Source organism: Micromys minutus (assembly GCF_963924665.1).
Source record: "Micromys minutus genome assembly, chromosome: 8".
Lineage (NCBI taxonomy): Eukaryota > Metazoa > Chordata > Mammalia > Rodentia > Muridae > Micromys > Micromys minutus.
The window spans coordinates 54,837,374-54,860,996 of record NC_137977.1 but is presented as its reverse complement, the minus strand read 5'-3'; the positions used below and the strand labels follow the sequence as shown (position 1 = coordinate 54,860,996).

General features: G+C 42.2%; 1 protein-coding gene across 1 annotated transcript in view; it reads right to left on the bottom strand.

Annotated features, from left to right (window-relative positions):
* Positions 1-212: 212 nt before the first annotated feature.
* CCDC68 (coiled-coil domain containing 68) overlaps positions 213-23,623 on the bottom strand; it is a 40,970-nt gene continuing 17,559 nt past the window's right edge. Inside the window, exons 4-11 of the mRNA XM_080919815.1 lie at positions 22,593-22,727; positions 19,692-19,817; positions 19,067-19,195; positions 12,424-12,506; positions 8,771-8,876; positions 7,739-7,822; positions 2,529-2,605; positions 213-591 (exon numbers count right to left, since the gene is read on the bottom strand). Of these exons, the coding sequence (XP_080775941.1) occupies positions 534-591; positions 2,529-2,605; positions 7,739-7,822; positions 8,771-8,876; positions 12,424-12,506; positions 19,067-19,195; positions 19,692-19,817; positions 22,593-22,727 (798 nt within the window). The 3' untranslated portion in view covers positions 213-533. The remainder of the gene's footprint in view (positions 592-2,528; positions 2,606-7,738; positions 7,823-8,770; positions 8,877-12,423; positions 12,507-19,066; positions 19,196-19,691; positions 19,818-22,592; positions 22,728-23,623) is intronic.

Genomic DNA, 23,623 nt, shown 5'->3' with positions numbered 1-23,623 from the left:
GGTGTGAAATGAACCTTGAGAAATCTATGCCTTCCTCTTCACACCAACTGGTAGCAATGGATCAACATGGCAGGACATGAGAATGGCATGGTAAAATATTTATTACCTAAATGCCAGATTAAATTACATCATTTATTAATATATATTTACATGCTTCCCTTTTTTATACATATAAAAACCACTATCAAAGGTCAAATCTGACAATCTTAAAAGAGTCTTCTTTGTAAAATATTTGACGATATAGAGTCAAAAATAATTTTTTTTAGGATGAAAGAATAATTTATCTTCCATGTGGGGAAGATCCTAGTTTCTTGGCCTTTTAAGTTTTGAAAAAAGAAAAAAGTTTCTTCTCTCCAGTAGACATTTGTTGAGTTGCCTAAGATATCACCTTTTTATGATGTTATTGATGTATGCTGAGTTACATTTGGATAAATACTGGCATGATGTCTTTTCAACTTGGGAGCTGAAACTGCATTTTAAAGAATAGACAGACTCTGTAGAAGTCCTTCTCTATCAGAGCTGCAGCCACCAGTTCATTTTCGTAGCCGAATCAACATCAAATAGGGTGAAGCACCTTCAGTCTTGAACTCACTGTAGAAAAAGACAACATAAATTATGAAAGTGGAACAAGGTTGAGCCCCATAAGATAATAACTATACCATCATTAGCTAGGGTTAGGCCTAGTTGAGGTAGGTCTCAACTACCACCACACTGCAAGGTCTGACCTAAGAGACAGTTACTAATGTATATATCCTGATGAATTCCACATGGGATACAGTAAAATCATATCAAAACATCATATATCATCAACAATTTCATCTAGGTTGAATTAGGCAAGAGTGAGTGGAAGTGGGAGAAAGCCAAGAGTTGAAGCCTTTAAGTGCAGTGTTAGTTGACGCTGTTGGTCTTCCTGTGAGGTTACAATCCCCTTTAGCTCCTTCAACCCTTCCCCTAATTCTTCCACAGGAGTCTCCAACCTCAGTCCAAGAGGTTGGCTGTAAGTATCTGCATCTGTTCTAAAAGCAGCTAGCCAACACTATTGAAAATGAAGAACAGACTTTATGCCCTCAACACTGGAACTTTTATCTTTAAAAGAACAAAAAAAAAATGTTTAGGTTTAATATTTTAGTTAGGAAGTTTCTCTTAGTTGACTTTTTTCTGAGTCATAGAAAGAAAAAGAAACTTATTAACGTGTGATCTTGATGTGTTAATTAGGTACAGCTAGAATCTGCCACCGTTGAAATCATCTTTCCAGTGTATTGCCTCTTTCCCAGTCAAATTTGCAGCGTTCAATGCAAAATCATTGAAAATAGATACATCCAGCACTTTCTTCATGACCCCACTCTGCCTCTACTACCCCAGAGCCAAGGCCACTTGCCTCTGACATGATGCTCACCAAGTTCTAGAAAACAATTATGCAAGGCAGGAAACAGAACACTGACCACCCTCCCTTCTCTGGGAGAGCTGGCTTTCTCTGTCAGTGCCTCTAGGGCTTAATTCCTTATTACTTTTTAAGAGTTGTAATGCTGGTGACCAACAAGTTGAGCATTTTGCACCTGGAGATCTGAGAGAACTTGATTTAAAATGGCTTCATCTCTACTCTCTAATTATGTACGCATTAGCAAACTGAATCGTTGTTGCTAGGAGGCTTAAAGAGAAAGATGAATCAGTCTGAATTCCTAGACTAATGTTAATCATGGCAAGTCTGATTTTCCACCTCAATCCTGTTCCCAAGAGTCTCAGAAAATGAGATTCTGTCCTGTAGGGACCAGACAGTGGAATTCAAACGGAACTAGAACAGGAAGTTTTTAATCACTTTTTAAATGATTCATGTAATTACAAGCTATGCTTTCTCTTAAATGAACATTTCCTAGAGCTTCTGAAAATGAGATTTAAGTTCAGATTCAAATTTTGACTCAGTCAACAACAATAAGTGTCATAGACGAAGCAGTCCGTCTGGTTTTAAGTATCACTTTGATTGCTTCCTTCAGCCATTATCACTACTTGAAATCACCCACGGTAGCCGGGAGTTTTTGAAGTTATATGTTCTTAGCAGCATAGAGGATAAAAAGAAACAGAAGGACCTGTTCCTTTCCTAGGAATACTTACAGTCCATTTGGCTAAGAGCTGACATGAAAATTCTAGAAACAACTAACAAATCATGATTAAAACATCCATTGACGGCACAAAGAATAGAGCGGCCAAGGAAGAAGGAGAATAGAGAAAAAATATCTGTAATATTTGAAGAAAGTTCTGAAGTTAAGTTTGGGCTTGATTTAAGGCGGAGAAGGGGAGAAGATACACATTTATTTATTGAGTATCAATATATCCAGCCTCAAGTACTGAGGAGTGAGTAATTCGAGCAATACTGAACAGCATTTGGGTGACAGATGGTGTAGTGGTTGATCTTCATCATCAACCTAATGGGTTTAGAAGAACTGAGGAGATACACCTCTGAGGATGTCTTTAAGGGAGTTTTTGGAAAGAATTTAAGGCAGAAGGTGGGACTGAAGGGGAGACACCTGTACCTTGTAGAGACGGCCTTAGATACTGATGTCCTAGGTGATTCAGTCCAATGCGCCACCTTGGTTTTTAGTTCTTTATTCTAAAATTGGAAGCCAAAAGGACAGAGATCAGACATCAAATCCACAAACTGCCTCCATCCTCACATGTTCATGCTTGGCTCCCCTCCTGCCTCATGCCTATAGATAGAGGATGTTTATTGTGGTTATTTTATTAAAACCAAGGAAACAATATGTCAATGCATCCTGAAAAGTACATAACACACAAAAGAGTTAAAATATAGCACTCTGAAGTCAGCCTTTGAACTCTTTGAGTTTATAAAGATTCCTTTTCATGGGCAAATAAAAATAATCTTAGTGGTACACACGATATTGATTACATAATTATCTTGCTGATGAAACCTCTCGATGATAAATCTTATAAAAATAGGCACATTCTCTTCTTGATAGTTCATGATGTCTTCATCTTCACCTTTTTTGATGTCTTTATTCCTGGTAAATATATCAATGTTACCTTTCTTATATAAGTTACTATAAGGAAAAGAAACATATGATCAATGGCACATATTGATTCAGAGGAGCCACTAGTTTGAAGAAAGCTAATACTGAACAGAAAAGTTTTGAGAAACAGACATTAGTTTTGATAGAAGTTAGAAAATTAATGAGTGTCCAGGATTCCAGACTTTTGTCAGATATTTTATATATTACTTTCCTTCATTTGACTGACTTAGCTCGAGAAAATGTATTAAAAGATTCTTTATAATATGTAACAGATTATATAAAGTTAATACACATATTTTTTAACAGAATAAGACTAAATTATCTCAAATTGACAAAATAGCTAATTTGGGTAAACCACAGGTAGTCCATACAGCCCGCATACCCAGCTGTGGTCTGTTGGTAGGCTGTTTAACACAACAGCCCATTTTCTTTTCCCTGTAAGACATTAGGTTTTGCTAGGACCACCGAATCTAGCTCAACCTCCTCACTTTGCAAGAGAATAAGCAATGATTGCAAAAGCTACAGACATTTAAGAGTATCTGAAGAGAGTTCAGGTATCATAAAAATGTAACTTAAAAAAAAAGCAACAGTTAACTTAACTAGCCATTGAGCCTCATATCCCACACCTCAGTAATCTAGTACCTGCCACACGGACATCACTAATCCAATACCAGGGGAGGTAAAGGAGCCAATGAAAGCATTGAAAACTTCTCTTTCAATATGTAGGATGCATGTTATCACTGAAGTGACAGCAGAGAAAAATTAATAAAAAAACAATTTAGTAGATGTCATAAAACAATTAGTAGCTGATGGTTACAGAAGAAATGTAAACTAAATCAGATCAAGTGGAATCATTGATGACGTTTTCAGACACATACAGATTGAACTGGGATCTTGAAGGCAAAGGGAAATTGATGAAGTAGAATAGGGTGAAACACATGGCTGCTGTTCCTACTGTGTAAGCCCAGAGTCAACAACATCATCTGGGAACTTGTGGGCTCTACAAAGTCTCCATCCCTGAGGACCTGTGGAATCAGAACCCAAGTGCCTACTGATGAATATAATAAAACTCAGCTGGCCCATTAAGGGTAGGTCAGTTTTGAGAAGTAGCAGGTCGAGGATGAGTCATTGTCTTCAGCATGTATTAGAATTTCAAGGAGAACTTTAAGATGGAAGAAAGGGACAGCGTCACTAGACACCATTTCATTGTCCTATCTCAAGTGTTAAGCATGTACATCTCATCCAGGAAATATACTACAGATACGACAAAATGATACTGAACCTTGCCCTCCTTTTAGGAGCCCAATCTAATGTATGCATGCATGAATGCAGATTCATACCATAGGCCAAGTATGAGACTGAGAAAAGTGCCCATTTTCAGTATTTCATACACGATGAAGCAGTTGAAAACACAGTGCTACACTGATAGCTTTCATTGGAATAAAAATGTACTGTGATTAGACAATTATGCTGAAGCTGTTTGGATATTCTCCCAAACAAATCCCTACTTGCTCACGTTGGATCCCAAACACAAAACAGGAGCCATGGACTGACTGTCAAGCTTCAACTTGAATGCTGAATTCTTCCATCCAATCTTAGTCTGTTTCTAATCTTTTCTACTTTTTTCCTTATGACAGCCATGTGGCTAAGTCTTCATTCCATCCCCCATATTACAAACCTACAAACTATTGACCAGACTATGCCTACTATTATCATGACTCTATGCTATAGTAGTTCATTGACACAGAATTCTGGTGGAGCATTTTTGCACACTTAATTTTTCCCCCTGATACTTTGTGTGAATTGTATTTTAAGGGTAATGACGATTTCCTAAAGATAGATCTTTAATATTTAGAAGTGTCCGTGATTTCTGAAGACATCCTTCCCCATGAGCAGATCATTGGGAGTTAGAAATCCTGGGAATAGAAGGGGAATATTGAAACTATAAACTAAATTGATAGAGAAGTAGAAAGAGAAAAAATTACTTGAGTTGTGTTGAACAGAATTTCTTTTTCTGATATTTAAAGGAGTTTTAAATGGCTGAAGGGAATGCTTTTAAAGTAGGGTTTAGGAGTCAATTTTATCCCCTGGTTAGAGAAAGGGCACAAACATGGAGATGGTATGAAAAGGAAACCATGAAGGAAAACTTCTTTTATGACCAGAAGATTAAGTAAAATCAAAAGCATTTAATATAATAACTTTGATAATAGCAAGAGAACAAATGCGTTATTATATACATTTAACATAGCTGTTCATATCATTTGTTCTCTTTAAGATACATGTACTTTTTATTTTATGTCTATGAGTGCTTTGCTTGTATACATGTCTGATGTCTGTGCCAAGCATTCATGCCTGATGCTCTTCAAGGGCAGAAGAAGTCATTGGTCTTTCAGGAACTGGAACTATGGACAGTTGTGAGATATAATGTGGTTACTAGAAATCAACTCCCAGTCTTCTGTGAGAGATACAAGACCTCTTAACCACTGAAATGTTTTTCCAGACCTAACAATTCATTTCTAACCAATAAAGACGTGTGTTTCCATGTATGTTACATAATATGCATATACCTACATATACATTTATCTGACCACCTAAGGAGATAGTAGAGTAGGTCATATGCTTTAAAGTCAAGTACACACTCACCTGCAGTGGCCTGCAGTGACCTTCTATTTGTTGAGTGCTGTGGTTTGAATGAGAATGGCCCCCATCTGCTAATATTTCAACATTTGGGTTCTAGTCAACTTTTTAGGAAGATCGAATGTGTGACCTCTTTGGAAAGGGTGGGTGTGTGTCCTGAGGGTAGGTTTTAAGGTTTCAAAAGTTCATTCCAGGTCAAGTCTCACTCTTCTGCATTCACATGAGGATGTAAGCTCTCAACTACTGCTCTAGCATGGCAGGTTTTCTGTCTTCCACCACGGTCCCCACCATGATAAACATGGACCAATTATGTAAGCAAGCTTCCAATTAAATGCTTTCTCTTTAAAGCTGATCACGATCTCTTTACAATAGAACAGTAATTAGGACACTAAGCATCTTTTAACAAATTTCTTACTTTCTCTGAATCCCATTCACCACTTCTAAAATGAAAGAAAGGAAGAAAGGGGAAATGGAGAAAAAAAGACTTTCTCCTGGAGTCGGTTTGATAATTAAACATGCAAGTCCTGAGTTTCATCCCAAGCAGCTTGTAATCTTTAGACAGACCTCTAATCTCAATTTTCAGGGAAGCAGGGTGTAGTGGCAGAAGTATCTGAAATTCTTGGCTGTGTAGTAAGTCAAGCGTCACACACACACACACACACACACACACACACACACACGCACACACGTTAATGCTTGTGCTTTTATAGTCTTTATAACTCTCCAAGGGAATGACTATAGTGTACTCACAAAGAGAACAATTTCCTACTAAAGAAAATAAAAGTTCAGAACAGAAAAACCAGAGTTTAGCTGTACTCAGAGAATCTAGAAAAACACTGAAATGTGTGGTTACTATGAAGTATCCATAGCCAACTAACATGTTTCTGTGAGGGGCAATGCAGGTCTGCTCATGTCCCCACTAATGCCAATCAATAATTCCTGGCTAAATCTGAAATATAAAGGCGGAGAAGACACAAGTTCCCGGCCCCACTCCTGGACCTCAACTAAGTCAATACACAGGATCCAGGATAAATTATAATTAGCTTATTGGATGACAAAAGTCTTCTTGAGGGAACCCACTTTTGGAAGGCTTTCCTGTACTTCCTCTGAAGCAGAAGGAATCTACTGTAAATCCAGGAAGGGTTTTACAAGAGAGAAAATGAGTGCTTGGGAGCAAAACCATGCCTTCTCACGGGAAATTAAAACATGTTGGTTTTTTTTTTTCTATTTGTTTTTATTTTTAAGTCTTTATAATGACATTCAATTTAAATGGTTGTCCAGGATGAACTGTTAAGTGAAAACTAACAGAAGTGGAATTTAATGCCATTGTAAAATTACTTTGATTACATTTTTTAAAGATCAGTTTTTGATGTAACTTCAATGTGGTAAGCTCTTGGTTTTACCGTGGCAGAGAATTTCTCCTGTGAAGGAAAACTAATTCATGCCACTTTTCCAACCAACTCCCAAGAAAAGACTCCCACTTTCACTGAGCAGTAAGAACACTGAAAAGCCTGACATCAGCAGACTTTGGCTGGAGGCAAACCCAGTACAGCTATGGATGAAGGAGTCCTGGGCCAGGAAGAGGTAGAGATAGGGAAAAGAAGTCAAGAAGCCTTACCATCGGGCTAGAGAATTTACATGAGACGCTTAGAACAAGCCCTAGCCTAAGGATGATCCTGTCTTTCCAATACGGTGAGTAGCCAGGGTCAATGTGTATAAACCTTTCAACATTTATTTAGTGTCTAAAGCTAATAAAAATAATGTTGGTTCAATAATAAATTAGTCATAGTGTACTAGCTATTGAAAGTGAGCTATGATTTTTCATACATAGCATATTCATATACACTGATAAAGACACTGGAGACTCATACAAAACCCCATGGTGCATGCACTTACCTAGAGACACCAAGACACAGATGCAGTTTTACACACAAACACAGTCAAAGTCACACAGGCATAAAAACATGCACAGGCATGTGCATTGCAGTAGTTTACCATGTACACACCGGCATATGTTTACACATATATGCCTAAGCATGTACCAACACTGAAACACACAGCACAGATTCTCTTCTTACCTGGGCTTCAAGCACGGTGACCTTTTCTTTCAAATTTTCAATTTTTCTATCTTGTTCCTTTAATGTATTTTTTAGTCCTTCCATCTAGGAATCAGGAAGAACAATTGGGAAATCCTGTCAGATTGTGGGGAATAGTGACCTAAATTAAGAATTTCTGTGGTCAAATGATGTTCCTCAAATAGAAAGACACAAAACCAGAGTGTGAGCAGAGCCAGCAGGCCGCTTAAGATCACATGCCAAATTGGCACCCAGGGAGAAAAAGATCAGAGGTACGGCTTTCCCTTCCCATTTATAGGAGAAACCTGCCTGCAGGAAAATCCAGCAGGTGCAGAGGTGGGAGAAGGCTACAGCAGGTATCATGTCTCATCCTGCAGAAGAACTTGCTGAGGAGAAGGATTCCTGCTCTAAAAGAACCCCCACGGGGATTCACTGTTTATGAGAATATGAGTATATAGCAGTCTAACCTGCTCATGCCTGAAAGCCCAGCTACTCAGAGAGCTGAAGCAGGAAGATTCCAAAATCAGGCTAGCCTGGGCTACATAGCAATTACCAGACTACCGTGGTCAACTGAGGAAGACTGTATCTCAAGAATCAAAGGAAAATAGGGCTGTGGCTATGGCCCAGTGTTGGAGCACTTAGCTACCATATGCGAGGCACACTCAATCGAAATTACTGAAAAAGAATTGAATTCAAAAAAATCACACACAATCCAAAGAACCTGATTACTTAGGAAAGGTTTGAATCCCCCCCCCCAGTCTTACATACATCAGTGAACATCTCACATGGAACATGTACACTTGCACACACACACAAACACACACAAAATACTAAAATATCTAAAGAGCAGTTAAGCACAGTTTCTCAAACTCTCTTCATAGAGAATCTGAAAGGTGTTGACTTTCTAGGCAAGAGAAGCCCCAAGCCAGGTTGCACGAGGAACCAAAAGGGTACAACTGTGAGATGGCTTGCCCAGCTTTGGGCTTTGTGCTGTCAACCTGAGATCTCTCTGAGAAATGTGCTTGTTAGTCTGACCTCCTGGATGACGCTGCGCAGGTTCTGGTGCTGGGAGTGAATCACGAACTGTAAATGACAGATCTGTTCCTGGAGGATGGAGATCTCCGTTTGAAGATCCTGGCAACTGAGAATGCACACAAAGGTGGAGGTAGTGAGGCCTCTTTTGATACACCAGCCCTCCCTTTCTGCTGTTGAGCCTTATGTGTCTAAGACCCTGGGATCCACATACCATACCAAAAATCATGGAAAAGAACAGCTCTGTGCTCTGCTTGCCTATGAACTTGAGTGAGGTATGTGTCGAGGTCAGAAGCTGGATGAGGAAAGAGATTGTTCGCTATGATTACCTGCCATGCAGGTATGAGGACCTGAGTTTGGAGTCTGTGGGCCAGTGTAAAGCTGAATGTGGTAGCTACACTCACCTCTGTTTCTGTAACATGGCTCTGTAAAGGGTACGGTCCATGCACAGCAGAAATGCAAACCTCCACCTTTCTCTTAGAAAGAGGCACTAGGAATTAACCAATTACACGCACATTGATGTGCCTCTCCGTTCCATGTGCCTGGCAAAGAGCTTGGAATAAAACAAGCTAGATACATGCTCCCCATGGAAACATGTAAATTCCTCTGATTGGAACCGAGCGGACTGTAATCTCTCAGCCGTCTCATCCTTCCTCAAATTCGTGTCCAAGGAATGGCTGCTGCTACATTAGTTCACATCAACCTCAGAGTTCAGTTCTCTCTGGGCTTCAACAGGAACAAGTTTGTTACCAGGGCAAAGGAAGCTTGTGAGGGCATTTTGTGACACCTAGCGAGAGGTTCGCATGCCTATGGAAGAAGGAGTGGGAAACTCAGACCCCTCCAAGGACCATGAACTCTGAGGTCTTCAGACAGTCCAAACTGAAAATGAGAGAAGCTTCGAGCTAGAGGATCAGCGATTCTTGGGATTCAGGGAGGCTGGGCACAGGCAAGCAGGGCAGTTAAAACATCTTAGGAGATGGATGTACAGACCCTTGAGAAGGAGAAATTGTTGAGATTTGGAGGACGGGAGAATGCAGACTCTCAACAGAGGACAGTCTGAGCTCAGTGCAGGGTGTGAGGAACAAAACAGGGCAGAAGGCTATGGAAGTTGGTGTTAAAAGATCCTCCCGTGAAGGAGGAAAAAGAAGAAAAAGAGCAACAATGGTGTGCTCAGGGGTCAGATTGGCATCTCTTCTGAAAAGGAGCCAGGACTCTGGGTGCTCTGTCGAGGCAAAGGGCTTTACTACATATGTGTGCAGGTTACGGTTTTGAGCCAAGCTAGAGTCATATGCGCAGAATGAACCCACAATGAGAACGGGTCTCAACCAGGATCAGACTGTACGGTAGGCAAGCCTGTAGGAGTATTTTATTGATTAATAAAAACCAGACAGGTCGTCCTACCTTCTAGGAGAAAGTCGGCTGGGTAAGCCATGAAAAACAAGCAGTGAAAGCCAGTTAGCAGCATTTCTCCATGGCTTCTCCTCCACTGTCATACTGGAGAATAAGAGAACTAGTCTCCGAGGTCATAGAGGCTTTCAGAGATGAAAGAAAGGCTACCAAACCCCTCCATGGCAACATGCAAGGCTCTGCTGTTTCTGGGAATACCGAAACCAAAGGAGAGTAACGTCTGAGGAGCTAGGCACTCGGGACTCAGGCTCTCCTTGAGAAGCACATGAATGCAAAGGCGGTCGTGCTGTAAGCTGTGAAGTGCTTCACAGCAGACAATAGCCACAACAACAGGAAGTCAATTTTACTGTTAAGAAAAATACCAAGGAGCCTACATGGGACTGACCTGAGTCCTCTGCACATATGTTACCATTGTGTGTCCTGATCTTCCTGTGGGACTCCTTACAGTAGGAGCAGGGGCTACCTCTGATTCTTTTGGATGCTTTTGGGTCCCTTTTCCTCCCACTGGGTTGTCCTGTTCAGCCTTATAAGGAGAGGAGGTGCCTAGTCTTACTGAAACTTGATATGCCATCTTTGGTTGACATCCATGAAAGGCCTGCTATTTTCTGATGAGAAGCCAAGGGATGGATGGGAGCAGGCAGGAGGGAGGAGGGGTGGACTTCGAGGAAGGAAGAGAAACTGCTGCTAGGATGTCTAATAATAATAATTTTTTTAAAAAATGACCCTGTCTTTTTCTTACGTTTATCTAACAGACTAAGAGAAGTCTCATTTGTGGCTCACTAAACAAGCCTTTATTGCTTCAGTTTCAGAGTCCAATCCATACTGACCTCACCTTCACTGTCCCCCAGCAAAGTGAACAATGCCCCCACACACAGCTTAGAAACAGTGAGGAACAAAAGTGTCCGTGATGTCCACAGCCTGAGAACGAAGTACGACTGGATGTTCAGTCACCTTTCTAGAAACACAAAGCTCTCATTTCCCCTCAAGCGAGAGCGAGAGGGGTGGGGGGAGAGAAGGGAGGAGAAGAGAAACATCAAGGCTCAACAGTGACTATCTAAGATGATAGCAGGGGTAAGCTGCCCTGTCCTTCTTTACCAACAGACAGCGGTACACCATCACTCCTCTGCTCCCTTGGGTTCTCATAGGAAGGAGGAAGATAACAGCCCAATAGTATGATAGCATATTTCAAATATGTGTGTCCAATTTAAAGCTCAGCCTCTTTCCGGCCTTCATCATAAGTGGTCAAAAATGCACAGTAACCATCCAGAAGGAGGCAGGAGTATAAAGAAAGATGAAAATAGAGATAAAATAAGAAACGAAGAAGAAAATGTGTGTATGGGGGGGTGGAGTCAACAAATCGAGGAATAAAGATGTCTGTGACTGTAAAGCAATATAGATAAAGGATAAGGAAAATTTGTCCCTTGGAGACTCATAACAGTGCCCAATAGCCCAGTGACTGACACTGTTGTCTTGAGTGTGTGTTGTCTTGACTTCGGACACAGCATGACGATAGTGAGCTTAGAATCAAAAGGGAAAGATATCTCAGGAAATGTGATACAAATCAGGACTTACCATCCTGGAGGATGTCCTAAGAGCAACGGAGCACAGCTGCCATGGTGACCACCCTCCCCCCCCCCCACTCCCAGTAAGGACTGAGACAGACCCAGTTGAAAATTATGAGTATGGGCAAACCAGACAACAAACTAAGGCTGCTTTTCATTGGAGTGACCTTCTGTGGAATTTGAAGGGTGACAGCCTATCACAGGTTTACTCCATGACTGGCCCGTTTGACGAGGACAGCCACTCACAAGGGCAAACGCTCATGGGATAAAGATACCTCCAGCATCTTTGAGTACATGGAGAAGTGAACACGCTTCAGAAGACTGAACTCTCCAAGTCGCTCTCCAGTACTCTGGCCCGAATGTCTGTTAATACTAGGGATTTGCTATCCACTCCACTTCTGCTTCCTTCAGGCCAGTGGCTCTCAACCTGTGGGTCACGACCCCTCTGGGGTTTGAATCAGATCTCCTGTATATTCCTAACAGTAGCAAAACTACAGTTCGGAAGTAGCAAGGAACTAATTTTATGGTCTGGGGTCACCGAGGAGGAACTGTATTAAGGGGTCATAGCTACAGGAAGGTTGGGACACAGTGCTTCAGGCTTACAAAGCCAATGTGCCTACCACCCAGCGCAGCCACAAACAGGAAAGCTACAAGAAGCTGCTCCTGTCGGAGGTAGATTCTCCAAACCTTTTCGAATTCGCAGCGTTCGACTTGAGCTGGAGCAGCTTGCCTTCCAAACATAATTTTCTCTCTAGGAGTGTTTTCTTTTCCTACGAGGGGGAAAAAATAAAGATTGCAGCTTTTGTTTGTGTGCACGTGCGCTTGCAAACTGTTTATAATATATGTGTTTTGGGATGCTAGAAATATGGCCTGTGTTTCAGAGTTCACCCTTAGGAGTAACCATGTGCCACCAAGAAGCCTGGTCGGGCAATGTCTCTTGTGTTTCAAAAGTAAATCAATGCTGGGTTGTTATTATGTTTGGCATGGTCGTGGTTCTGCGTCTGGTTAATTCTAGCCCTTTGGGGGTTCAGCACCGGAGGATCAGGACCAGCTATCGCTGCACAGCAAGTTCAAGGTCTCATGAGTTGAGACCCTGTCTCAAAATAAACAAAAGTCTCTATCACTTACTCATTTCGCCTAAAAGAAAGAGCTCCTTTTCCAGTCCACTGCTAAACTGGAGCCCTGGTGGTACAACTTTGCCCACCCACCCTCCCATGCCGCCTGGATTACAAAGCCTGCCCGGCCTCTCCTGATGTGAATTCCCTTACCTCTGCACCTGCCTCTTTACCACATTAGGAGGATTGTTGCTACCCAAGGACACCCCTGCATGCCTTTGATGCTTCCACCTGCTCTCACAGCATCTGTCGCAGTGTAGTAAAGCCGTAAATGTACGCGTAATGAGGGCTTGAGGCCACAAATGTTAAAACCACTTCCTAATGAGGATCCGGGAGAAACTGTAAGACTGAGAAAAGACGCTGTGATTTATTTATTAAACCAAACCCGGAGGGAGAAGTGACGAAGTCCGTGAAAGACCAAGCGTGGGCAACCAGAGTTTGAGTTGCCAAGTTGGGGGAACCAGGGATGGCGGCAGGAGGCAAACATTGGTATTGACAGAATAGGAGGCAGAAGAGAATGGAAGTGTTTCAGAGCATGCGCAGTGTTCTTTCAAATCACTGCCCAGCACAGCGTGGAACCGGAGACTGTACAAAGCAGCGGTATTCCACCAACTCCAGAAAGCCCCTGCCATACACTGGTTTTGAGGCTTTGGCCAAGGTTTTAACCTTTCTCGACCTACCTTGGCACACTGAAGCAGGGGTAGCCATTGAGCCCATCCGGGCACACAGCCTCATGATAGGAAGGGCTGTGTGATCAGTCTCACAGAAACCTTCTCACATAACAAGCAGGGCAGATACAAACAGGGCGCTCAGGGTCTTTATGGCTGGAGCCTCCACGTTGGCAGGGGTTCCCTCCACAGGAATTAGTGACAGTTTCACAGGTTAGCCCTCTGTACCCCGGAGGACATTGGCACAGGCAGCCCCTTTCCCCTGTAGCAATTTCCCCCAAGTAGCAATTCCTTGGCGGAGGCTGGAGAAGGGTCTTTTAGGTCTTCCCAGTCTTTGTCCAAATGATTAGCTATGTTTAAGCAACCATTGTTGTCTTATGGAAACCCCTTGGGCACAGAATTGTTTTAGCAAGAATTGAAGAGACACCTGGTATTGTTTTTGTTGCAAAATGAATATCCTGGTGTCTCGGGTCACTGTAGGACGAAGTCCACCCTCTCCCTCTGAGCCAGTCAAGACAGCCCAGTAAGGGAAGAAGGATCCACGGGCAGGCAACAGTCAGGGAAAGACCCTGCTCTAGTTGGGGGACTGGCGATGAAGACCCCGCTGCGTATCCACCACATGTGTGCAGGGGCCTAGGGCCAGCCTTCGTACGCTTCTGTTACTTAGAAGTGGATTAATATGTTTCTGATCCCTCCATGATATCGGCAGATACATGTGTCTGCCCTCAAGGGTTTTCATTCTGGTGGGAACTGTGAGCTGGAAATCGATGGATAGGGATCTCAGTCTGCACGGTGCCTCACGTCAGGGTGCTCAAGGGGCGTACTCGTGATTGTACACCTGGATTTCTCAGGGACCTCTGTGAATTCCACTTTGATGAATGCACCAGTCAGCCATGTCTCCATGGAGCTCTATGTGTGGATATTGAAAACTACTACTACCGTGACTACACAGGTGGTGGATTCACAGGGACAGACTGTGAGACTCTAATGCATCGTCCTTGGTCAAAGCCTTGTCACAGTGATACAACAGGTGAAGGCACTAATGACAGATAGGTTTGTCACTGCTGTCCTACGTACACAGGTGCCCTGTGTAAGACAGACTTAAATGAATGCAGTAGCAAGCCCGGCCAGTTTTGGAGAGAATGTGCTGAGCTCTTCTCTTCTTGGAGGATCACATTGCAGGCCTGCCTTCCTCGGTCAACTACCTTGGAGCCTCAGGCTATGTTTGTATCTGTCAGCCTGGATTCCCAGACAGGAGCCTAGCATAAATGTCCTCTGAGAGGCTCCACCAAGCAGCTAACCAAGACAGATGCAGAGACCCACAGCCAAACATTAGAGGGAGTTTGGGCAGTCTTATGGAAGAGCTGGGGGAAGGATTGAGGGACCCGGAGGGGATAAAGACCCCACAACAAGATCATCAGAGTCAACTAACCTGTTCACTTGGGGATTCCCAGAGACTGAACCACCAACCAAAAAATATACAAGAGCTGAACCTAGTCCCCCACCCCCACCCCCTTGCACATACATAGTAGATGTGTGGTTTGGTCTTTGCTTGGCTCCCTCAAAAACAGGAGTGGGATCTTACCCTAATTCTGTTGCCTGCCTGTGAATCCTGTTTCCCTAACTTGCCTTGTCTGACCTCAGTGGGAGAGGCTGTGCCTAGTGCTGCAGTTACTTGAAGTACCAGGTTGGGTTGGTACCCAGGAGAGACCTCTTCCCCATCCTCAGAGATGAAGGGGGGGAAGGAGAAGTGTTTGTAAAGGGGATAGCGGAAGAAGAGGAGGGCTTCAATTAGGAATGTAAAGTGAATAAATTAATTGATTAATGGGAAAAAAAGTCATCTAGAGCATTAATCTCTAATGGCATGCTAGGTCATTGTTCAATAATAGGATGTGACCATTATCTTAGATTTCATTTATTTATTGTGTGTGTACACATGTGCCATAGCACACGTGTGGCAGTTAGGGAATAAGCTCTCTTCTTCCACCATACATGTCTTAGGGATCTAATTCAGGTTGACAATTTCCATGTTTATTACTTATAGATTAGGACCCGAATTCTCTTAAATGACACGTTAATTTAGATTTTTCTTTTGCTTTATTTTTGAGACACGCTCTCTTGCAGTACAAACTAGCCCTCAACTGACCATGCAGCCAAAACTGCCTTTCAGTTCATGATCCCCTTGCCTCAACCTCCTTAGTACTGGAATGATAGGTGTGATCATCCACGTCAAATTTAATTTATAGACTTTTATTTGGTGGAAAAGATCATCTTAAAGGTTGTAGTTTCATTGTCTTTGAGAAAATAAATTAGACATAGCTATCCTAGCAACACAACACTGTATTCTGTCCATCCTTGGGCCCACAACACATAATGCGTATAAGTACCTTATTTAAATGAATTTTATTATACTGGTTCCAAAATTAGTAATAAAATAAAAATGTATTCATTCTCTAATTATATGAGCCATGACTTTTAACTATATGAATATCCCTAAAATGGAGTTAAGATGGAGTAAGTGGAGACAATGTGTGTGGGGTGAGAAACCTACTCACTTCCCTGACAGATATTTGGATTTCAGTATTAGATAGAGTGACTTAAATAGAGTAATTTAGAGGTACCAATTACTTCCTATCCTGTGTGAGTGGCTACTTTTAATTATGCTAACTTACTTAAATTATTTTCTTAGAGCAATCTTTCCTCATAGAAATTATCCCATACTAACCATTCCTATGTTAGCCTTAAGTGTCTTCAACTAATTTCTGAGAATGTCAGAATTTATACCCGGAGGTTGACGTCTGTATTCTCAAAGAAACACAGGCTACAGACCATGAACTCAAGAGTTCCCTTCACTATTGATGAAAGTGGACTGACTGAGACATTGTAAATGTCAACATATGAATGCCTTGACAACTCAGAACACAGTCTTTTAAAAATAATCGCATTTGTTTTACATATTGTGTGTGTGTCCCGGCATGCATGTGGAGGTCAGTGTGTGGGAATGAGTTAGGGATCTAACTCAGAGTGGCAGGCTTAGTGGCAAGACACATTTCCTGGCCAAGCCATCTCACTGGCCCCAGAATATAGCATTTATCCCACCTCCAAAACCAGGCTATAAAAGGAAATGTTATGAAGTGGAGATGGGAGATTGTGAAATGGTTTCTTGTTTGTTACACCCTCCTTCATGGGCCCATGTTGAGGAAGTAGGTGGTCTCTGATGTGCCTTTGAGCCCTTAGAACCTAGTGGAGTCACATCAGTGACACCAGCAAACAAATGGGAACCAACAGAAACGCACTGCTGGCAAAAGGAACATATGCTGTGCAAAAATGCACTTACAGGGCGTTTCTGCTCACTTCTTGCTGTGTGTTCGGAATTCATTCTCGCCGCATCCCTGATTAAACTGGGACAGATGGCAGGGGCTTTAAGGAATGTGTTCATTACCAGATCTCCCAGCACTAATGGTGATTTGCTGGAGCGAGGCCTTGCTCAAGTGAGTAGCAAATGAATCCCTCTCAGGGGACAGCCACTGCTGGGAGAGCATCTCTCAGCCTTCCTGGTGTGGTGCTTTTCACCTTCACTTCCGCTTCCAAGCTGCGTCTGTCCCATTAGTACAGAGGCTGAGAATGCTCTCTACTCTTCCAATACGCACTCCTCACCCGAAAGACTTGTATAGAACACACATCTTCTCATTGTCTCCTGAGCCCAAGAAGATATCTCCGAGCTTCGCTGCTAGCTTTTCTCATCTCCACGCTTACGTGAAAAAGAGGGAATAAACATATAGGCTAAATGTATCTGAAAATAGTCTTGCCCATTATGACCTCTATTCAATTGCCATTCACCTCCATTAACCAGCGAGGCTCTAACTGCCCCACGTTAGCTATCAGAGACATGGAAGGTTGCCTTGCTGACCATGGATGACATCCTCTCTAGTTACTCTGTCACAGAGCTCTGAGGGAGGATCACAGCTGTGGGTCAGAATCATCGTTCTTGGATTCATGGCCCTAAGTGAAGTGGGCTTCCCGCTTCTCCAAACAACCGTTAGCAAAATGAAAATCAGGAAATTTGGCAAGTCCCTTATGCACAGGACAATCTAGTTATGCACACTGAGATCCTCATAAACAGTGATTCTTTCGTTCATTCACAAGTATTAATATATCTCCTGTGTCTGGCTCTGTGCAGCATACATATGGTAGCACATATTTTGAAATAACAGTACTCTACGCAACCAGGGTGGACAGGAGCTTGCCTCTAGTACAGACCCCCTGGAACTGTGGGAGGGGGAATTTACTTCCACTGTTCCTTTGCTAAGTTTGATGCACTCAGGGGTGGCTACCAATGAATGTTTGTTAACCTGACTCTGGGTTTTAGAAGGTAGTGATCTCAAGTCTCATCTCCCATTCTACACTGTTTAATCAGTAGTTTGGTTAGATAATTCTGTTTGCTTTACAGAATTGTCTTCCTTTTCTTAATGTAAACATGCACTGTGCTGTCTCAGCCCTTCAAATTATTTACTGAGATATAAGGATGCTATCAGGTATTCAACAACCACTGCACTTTTCCCAAGGAGTATAAACTTGCATGCTTGGGTAAGCAAGCTGCCAAAGACGATTCGGTGATTCTGGGAACCTAATGCTTTCACCATTAGGTCCTGATATCTCTGTGCACACTTCCTACTTCTGATTTCCTCTCGTGATCTTCATTAGGACTGTACATTTCATAGTCAGTGTTATCACATTTGATATTATTGGACTATATGTTAAAACTAATTAAGCTTCCTTTGGTCAGAAACCTGTATAGTACAGAAACGTAACACCCAAGAATTAAAAGTTTCCTAATGGTGAAAACGTAGGAGAGCTCACTGGAGGGAAAGCTTAGTGGATTCGGGGCCCTTCTGGGAGTATAGTGAGTGAGAGGGTGAACAAGTCATAACTCACTGAAAGCCTAAGGCTACATTTTTATGTACTTCCACTTTGGTTTCTGAGGTGTTTTGTGTTGCTAGTAAAGGACAATCCTTACTTTATCCAAATTCTGAATTTGAAGGCATATGCTAAGTTTACGTGATTTATATTGGAATTTGTAGTGCTAACCACTATGAGAAGGTATTCTATGAGACTGCCAGATTTCCTTCCACTGCTCCTCCAAAATAGACCTTTCAGAGTTCCAACAGCCACCAAGTTTTCGCACACATTTTATATAGTTTGTTATAAGCTCTGAGAAGTCACAGGCTTCGGAAAGATCCTACACTGGCTCTAATATATCTAAATGCTGGATTATAGGATCTAGTCTGCTTCTTCTCGTAACAGCATCATTTTGTGATTTAATTCATAATTTCATTCATAGCTGACCAAATACACACAGGGACTACAAGGAGAAATAAGGCGAGCTGTAAGTACAGAGCACATCACAGAAGAAGTCTAAGAAGAAAAGCAGAATCATGAAGCATCCCCCGCCCCCAAACTCAGACTCCAAGGAGACTTCCAGCTTGGTCATCTAGTCCCCTTTTTAGAACCCTATCAAAAGGAAATGCCTTTACCTCTTGGACTTACGTTTTCCATCCTCTGTACACGGTTCTCCAGTCCTATGATTTGCCCATGTTTTTCTTCCAGTTTTTCTTCCAATTGACTCAGATTTTCGGCACGCTGCTTCAAAGTCTGCTCTTTCTCAAGGTTGTTGACCTGTGGTCAGAAAAAAAAAAACAGTTGCTAGGCTGTTGTTTTTATTATTTATCTCTAACACAATATAGCATCTTGTACATTTGATTTAAAGTGCTTTCTTTCTTATAAGAAAATGTCCTAAAAGTAGGGTAGTTACCCCTTCTGCATCCCAAGGTTGCTTGTTAGCTATGTAGCTGGCACTGAAAAGTCAGTCCTGAGAGAGCAGTGTGCCCATTAGGGAGGGGACTTCAGCTGACTTCCACTATAGTACACATGCTTATCTGTGTGCATATATGAAAACAGAGCTCAACATGGCTCAGTAAAACATGAGTATATATCTGCCCTTGAAAACACCAGGTGAGCCTTCACTCCAGGTCACTCGGGTTAGGGCTGAGCCCCTAAAGTAAAGACACATACACCTGTTCCTGCAGGTCACACCATTCAGAGTGTATCCCCAGGCAACATATGGCTGGGTAGGGCTGTGTTCCCAGCTCCCAGGCTGTGGCTGAGGTAGTACCTGAAGTAAATGTTTACTGTCCTTGTGCCTTCTCTCCAGGTCTTCAGATTGTGTTTGGTAGTTGTCAAAGAGTCTCTGAGCCACATTTCTCAAAGCTGCTGCTCCTGCTTCTCTGGAAGCTTCCAGCTAGAAAAATAAAAGTAACCCTGCATGTTTTGATATTCCAAAATGAAAAAAAAAAAAGGAGCTGAATGCAGAACAGTTTTATGGTCAATGAAAAGGAGTACCTAATGGGAGAGAAGTTGCTGGTGTTAAGTAAGAGCAAGGCACCAAATGAAGTAGTCTCTGGTAGGGCACTGACTATGGGCATCTGACATGGTTAAGCCAAACCTGAGTGCTCAGCACAGCAGTACTTCACAGAGGTAGCCAGCACCCTGTCATTACCTTGAGCAGCCAGCCCCTTATCACCCGTGTTCATAGCACACTAACAAAAGCAGCTCTCTGAAACAGAAGTGGGATGAGACTGGAGAAGTAGGAGCAGTGGGGTTCAAGTGTCAGTCTATCAAGACTGTAAGCTGAGGCATCAGGGGTGGATGCTGACATTTAAATATCAAGGGAGTCACTGTGGGGATACATATAAAATAAACCCCAGAGGTGAATCATAAAGCACTCAGCAATAGGTTAACTAGACAATCAAGGAGGCATTTGACAATACAGGTTGGGATCAGTATTTGTGTGTAGGGGTATGCATGTATGTTCCCATGTGTGCCTGTGTGGTTGTGGATGCACAATTCCCGTACACACAGGAAGATTAGAAGAGTCAGCTTTGGAGGTCTTTCTTCAGGTACAATCAACATTGTCATTTCCCCACTAAAGATGGAGTCCTAAAGGCGGTGTCCTAAAGCTCACCAGTTCAGCTAGGATGTCTGATCAGCAACCCCAGTGATCCTCCTGCCTCTGCTTTCCAGACACTGGGATTGCAAGCAAACACTCTATGCTCAGCTGTCTCTGTTGCTGCAGGAGGTCTAATTCAGTCAGTCTCTCATGCTTGTAGAGTGAACCCTTCACTGACTAAGGTATCTGCCTAGCTATAATATTTCCTAAAGATGCAAAACCTCTTCAAAATGCATTATGATAAAAAGCAAGTTAGCCTGAGATCTCTCCCCTTAATAAATGATTAATTACAACGTGTGTTATAGTTTGTATAAGCTTGGCCCAGAGAGTGGTACTATTAGAAGATATGGTCCTAGTGGAGTAGGTGTGGCCTTGTTGAAATAGGTGTGTCACTGTGGGCTATACGTCCCTCATCCGAGCTGTCTGGAAGTCAGTGTTCCGCTGTGGCCTTCAGATGAAGATATAGAACTCTCAGTTTCTGCACCATACGTGTCTGGACACTGCCATGTTCCCACCTTGATGATGATGGACTGAACCTCTGAACCTGTAAGCCAGCCAGCCCAGTTAAATATTGTCTTTATAAGAGTTGCCTTGGTCATGGTGTCTGTTCACAGCAGTAAAACACTAAGACACGGTGTAAGTTTAATTTTTTTTTCAAATCCCACTTTTTTCTCCTTTCTTCTTTCTTTCCTTCCTTTCTTCCTTCTTTCTTCATTCCTTTCTAACTTCCTCCCTCCCTCCACCCCCCCTTTCTTCCATGCCTTCTTCCTTCTTTTCCATCTTCCTTTTTTGAAACTTGGTAAATTCAGGTCTTAAAATGGGTGACCAGTTGGGATTCTTCTGATCCTCCCAGCAAAATCAAACCAAACCAAAACAAAGCATACTAGCTATACTAGCTACAAATTCTACTTTTGGTAATGGTTCTTAAATGCTTTAACCTCCCTTTTAGTCCATCACTCACTAGGGATAGTGGAAAAGAAAACATATGGGGAAGTGGGCCTGTTTCAAATTGCTTTTTTGGAGCAAATCTCATCTGTGTGGTCTGGAAATCTTCAGTTCAGTTCACAGGTCAACAGTGGCAGCTCAGTCCACTCACAAACTCTTCACAGATGCACCAGAAGTCCAGTTCGGTAGATTTGGGAATAGCAGACAAGAGTCAGCAGAGGTGGCACTACCTAGCAGAGACTGCCTGGCCTCAGCCTCATTACAGGTCAACAGGAGGGACCAGGAAAAATGCCAGGAGAAGTTCTTAGCTGTGTCACTCTCAGAGATCAGCAAGGATCAGCAAGGACACAAGACTAACAAGAATTGCATTGCACAGTCAAGCTCAGCCTCAACCACTGTCCTTTAAGTCCTATTTATACCTCCAATCATCACGTATTCTCCATAGGTCTTGCCACAGTACGTGTGTCTGTAGCTGACATCACTCTGCCAATCAGCCTGAATCCAAGGAAGTGGCAAGAAAATGCAGCACACCATCAGAAATGGTGTGTGTGTGTGTGTGTGTGTGTGTGTGTGTTTCTCTCTATGGAGTCCTGACAAGTGCAGCTCAGCTACACAACATAAGGCAGACCATGTGTGTCCTTAGTGAAGAATCTTTTTGTCATGTGTCCTTTCACATGCTTGCTTTAGCAGAACATCCTTTCATTTTGTCTGCTTCAGGAAATGTTCCACCACAAGTCTGCTTTAGCCTTTCACCTGTGTCCACATCAGGAAAACACTCCTTCACATGTTTACCCAAGCAAAGCACCATCTAACACAACTGAATTTCCAAAGAACCCTTACAGTTTCCACTTCAACACAGTATAAGCACCCTTAGCTGTATGTGTCATGGTACACAGGAAGCTTCCAGAACTTGCTACTTTTTCATAAATGAAACTTTATACCTACGGATCTTCCAAAGATGTCTTCAATAGTAAAAGTAGTCTACAAAAGTAAGATTCAATTTAATTCCAAAAGCATTGTCATCTGTTTGAATATGTGGGTTTCTGTGTGTGAGTGGGTGAGTCCCAGTCTTTATAGACTATGAATAAATACTAACTACCTATGAGCTCCTAGTAGGCATACCTTGATTTGCAACACTTCATTCTCTTTGTTCATTTCTAGGAGCTGCTGATCTTTTCTTCTTATGTTTTCCATGAGCAGATGAAGACAGGTGGGGTCCATTGTGGAATCTGAGCCATTCTGAATGTTTCCAGATTCCTGAAATAAACAAGCACCAAAATCTTCAAGCCAACTCTCCCTTTCTTCTGTGAACATTGACAATAATGATTATCATTCCCTACATAAGACAAAGAGGATCCAAGCCAGAGAAAAGAACTCTTTGAATCTCAACTTTCAACAGTTACTCTAGATAAACAAGCTATCTTCTGAGTCTGCTCAAATTTACACAGTCTTATAAGAACATGCATTCTTTCTGCATTTTATACTTTCTACAGCTTTTAAGTGCACAGTTAAGAATATTGTACATGCCACACATAACCATGAGACTGGATTAATTAAAATCATTTCTACAAGAATATTTTGGTTAAATAGAATTGAATAGCACATTCAATGTAACAGTGTTTCCTTGCCATAATGTCATATTAAATTTCTAAACTGAGATATCAGAATAGAGCTGCACCAAGATGTAATTCTGTGCACTCATGTTTCTGAAGGTACACCTGGAACACGTTTCTCATAGAGAATCTCGGGCGCATGGAGGTGAAGAACAAACTAGAAAACCTCTCAGGCCACCAGTTTCACGGATGTGGAAAGTGAGGAGCAGAAGAGGCAGTGTTTGTGCATGCAGGTCAAAGAGCTGACGCAGCACCTTGATCATTGACTGCACTGTCTGCTTTCACCTTATTTTATGGCAGATAAAAGCACTGTCTCACCACGCTACATACCCTGTAGCTTTAATAACGACTTCTATTTGTTAAGCACCTATTATGTACTATGTCATCTCATCCATATATGCTTCTTTTCCTGGGAGCTTAAAATACATGAAAGTGTTATACTCCTTATAGAAGTAAGGAAACTTAAAATCACAGGTTCATAAATTCAAATGTTCTAGTTTAATTTTTGTTGGTGTGAAAAAAAAAAAAAAAAAAACTGCC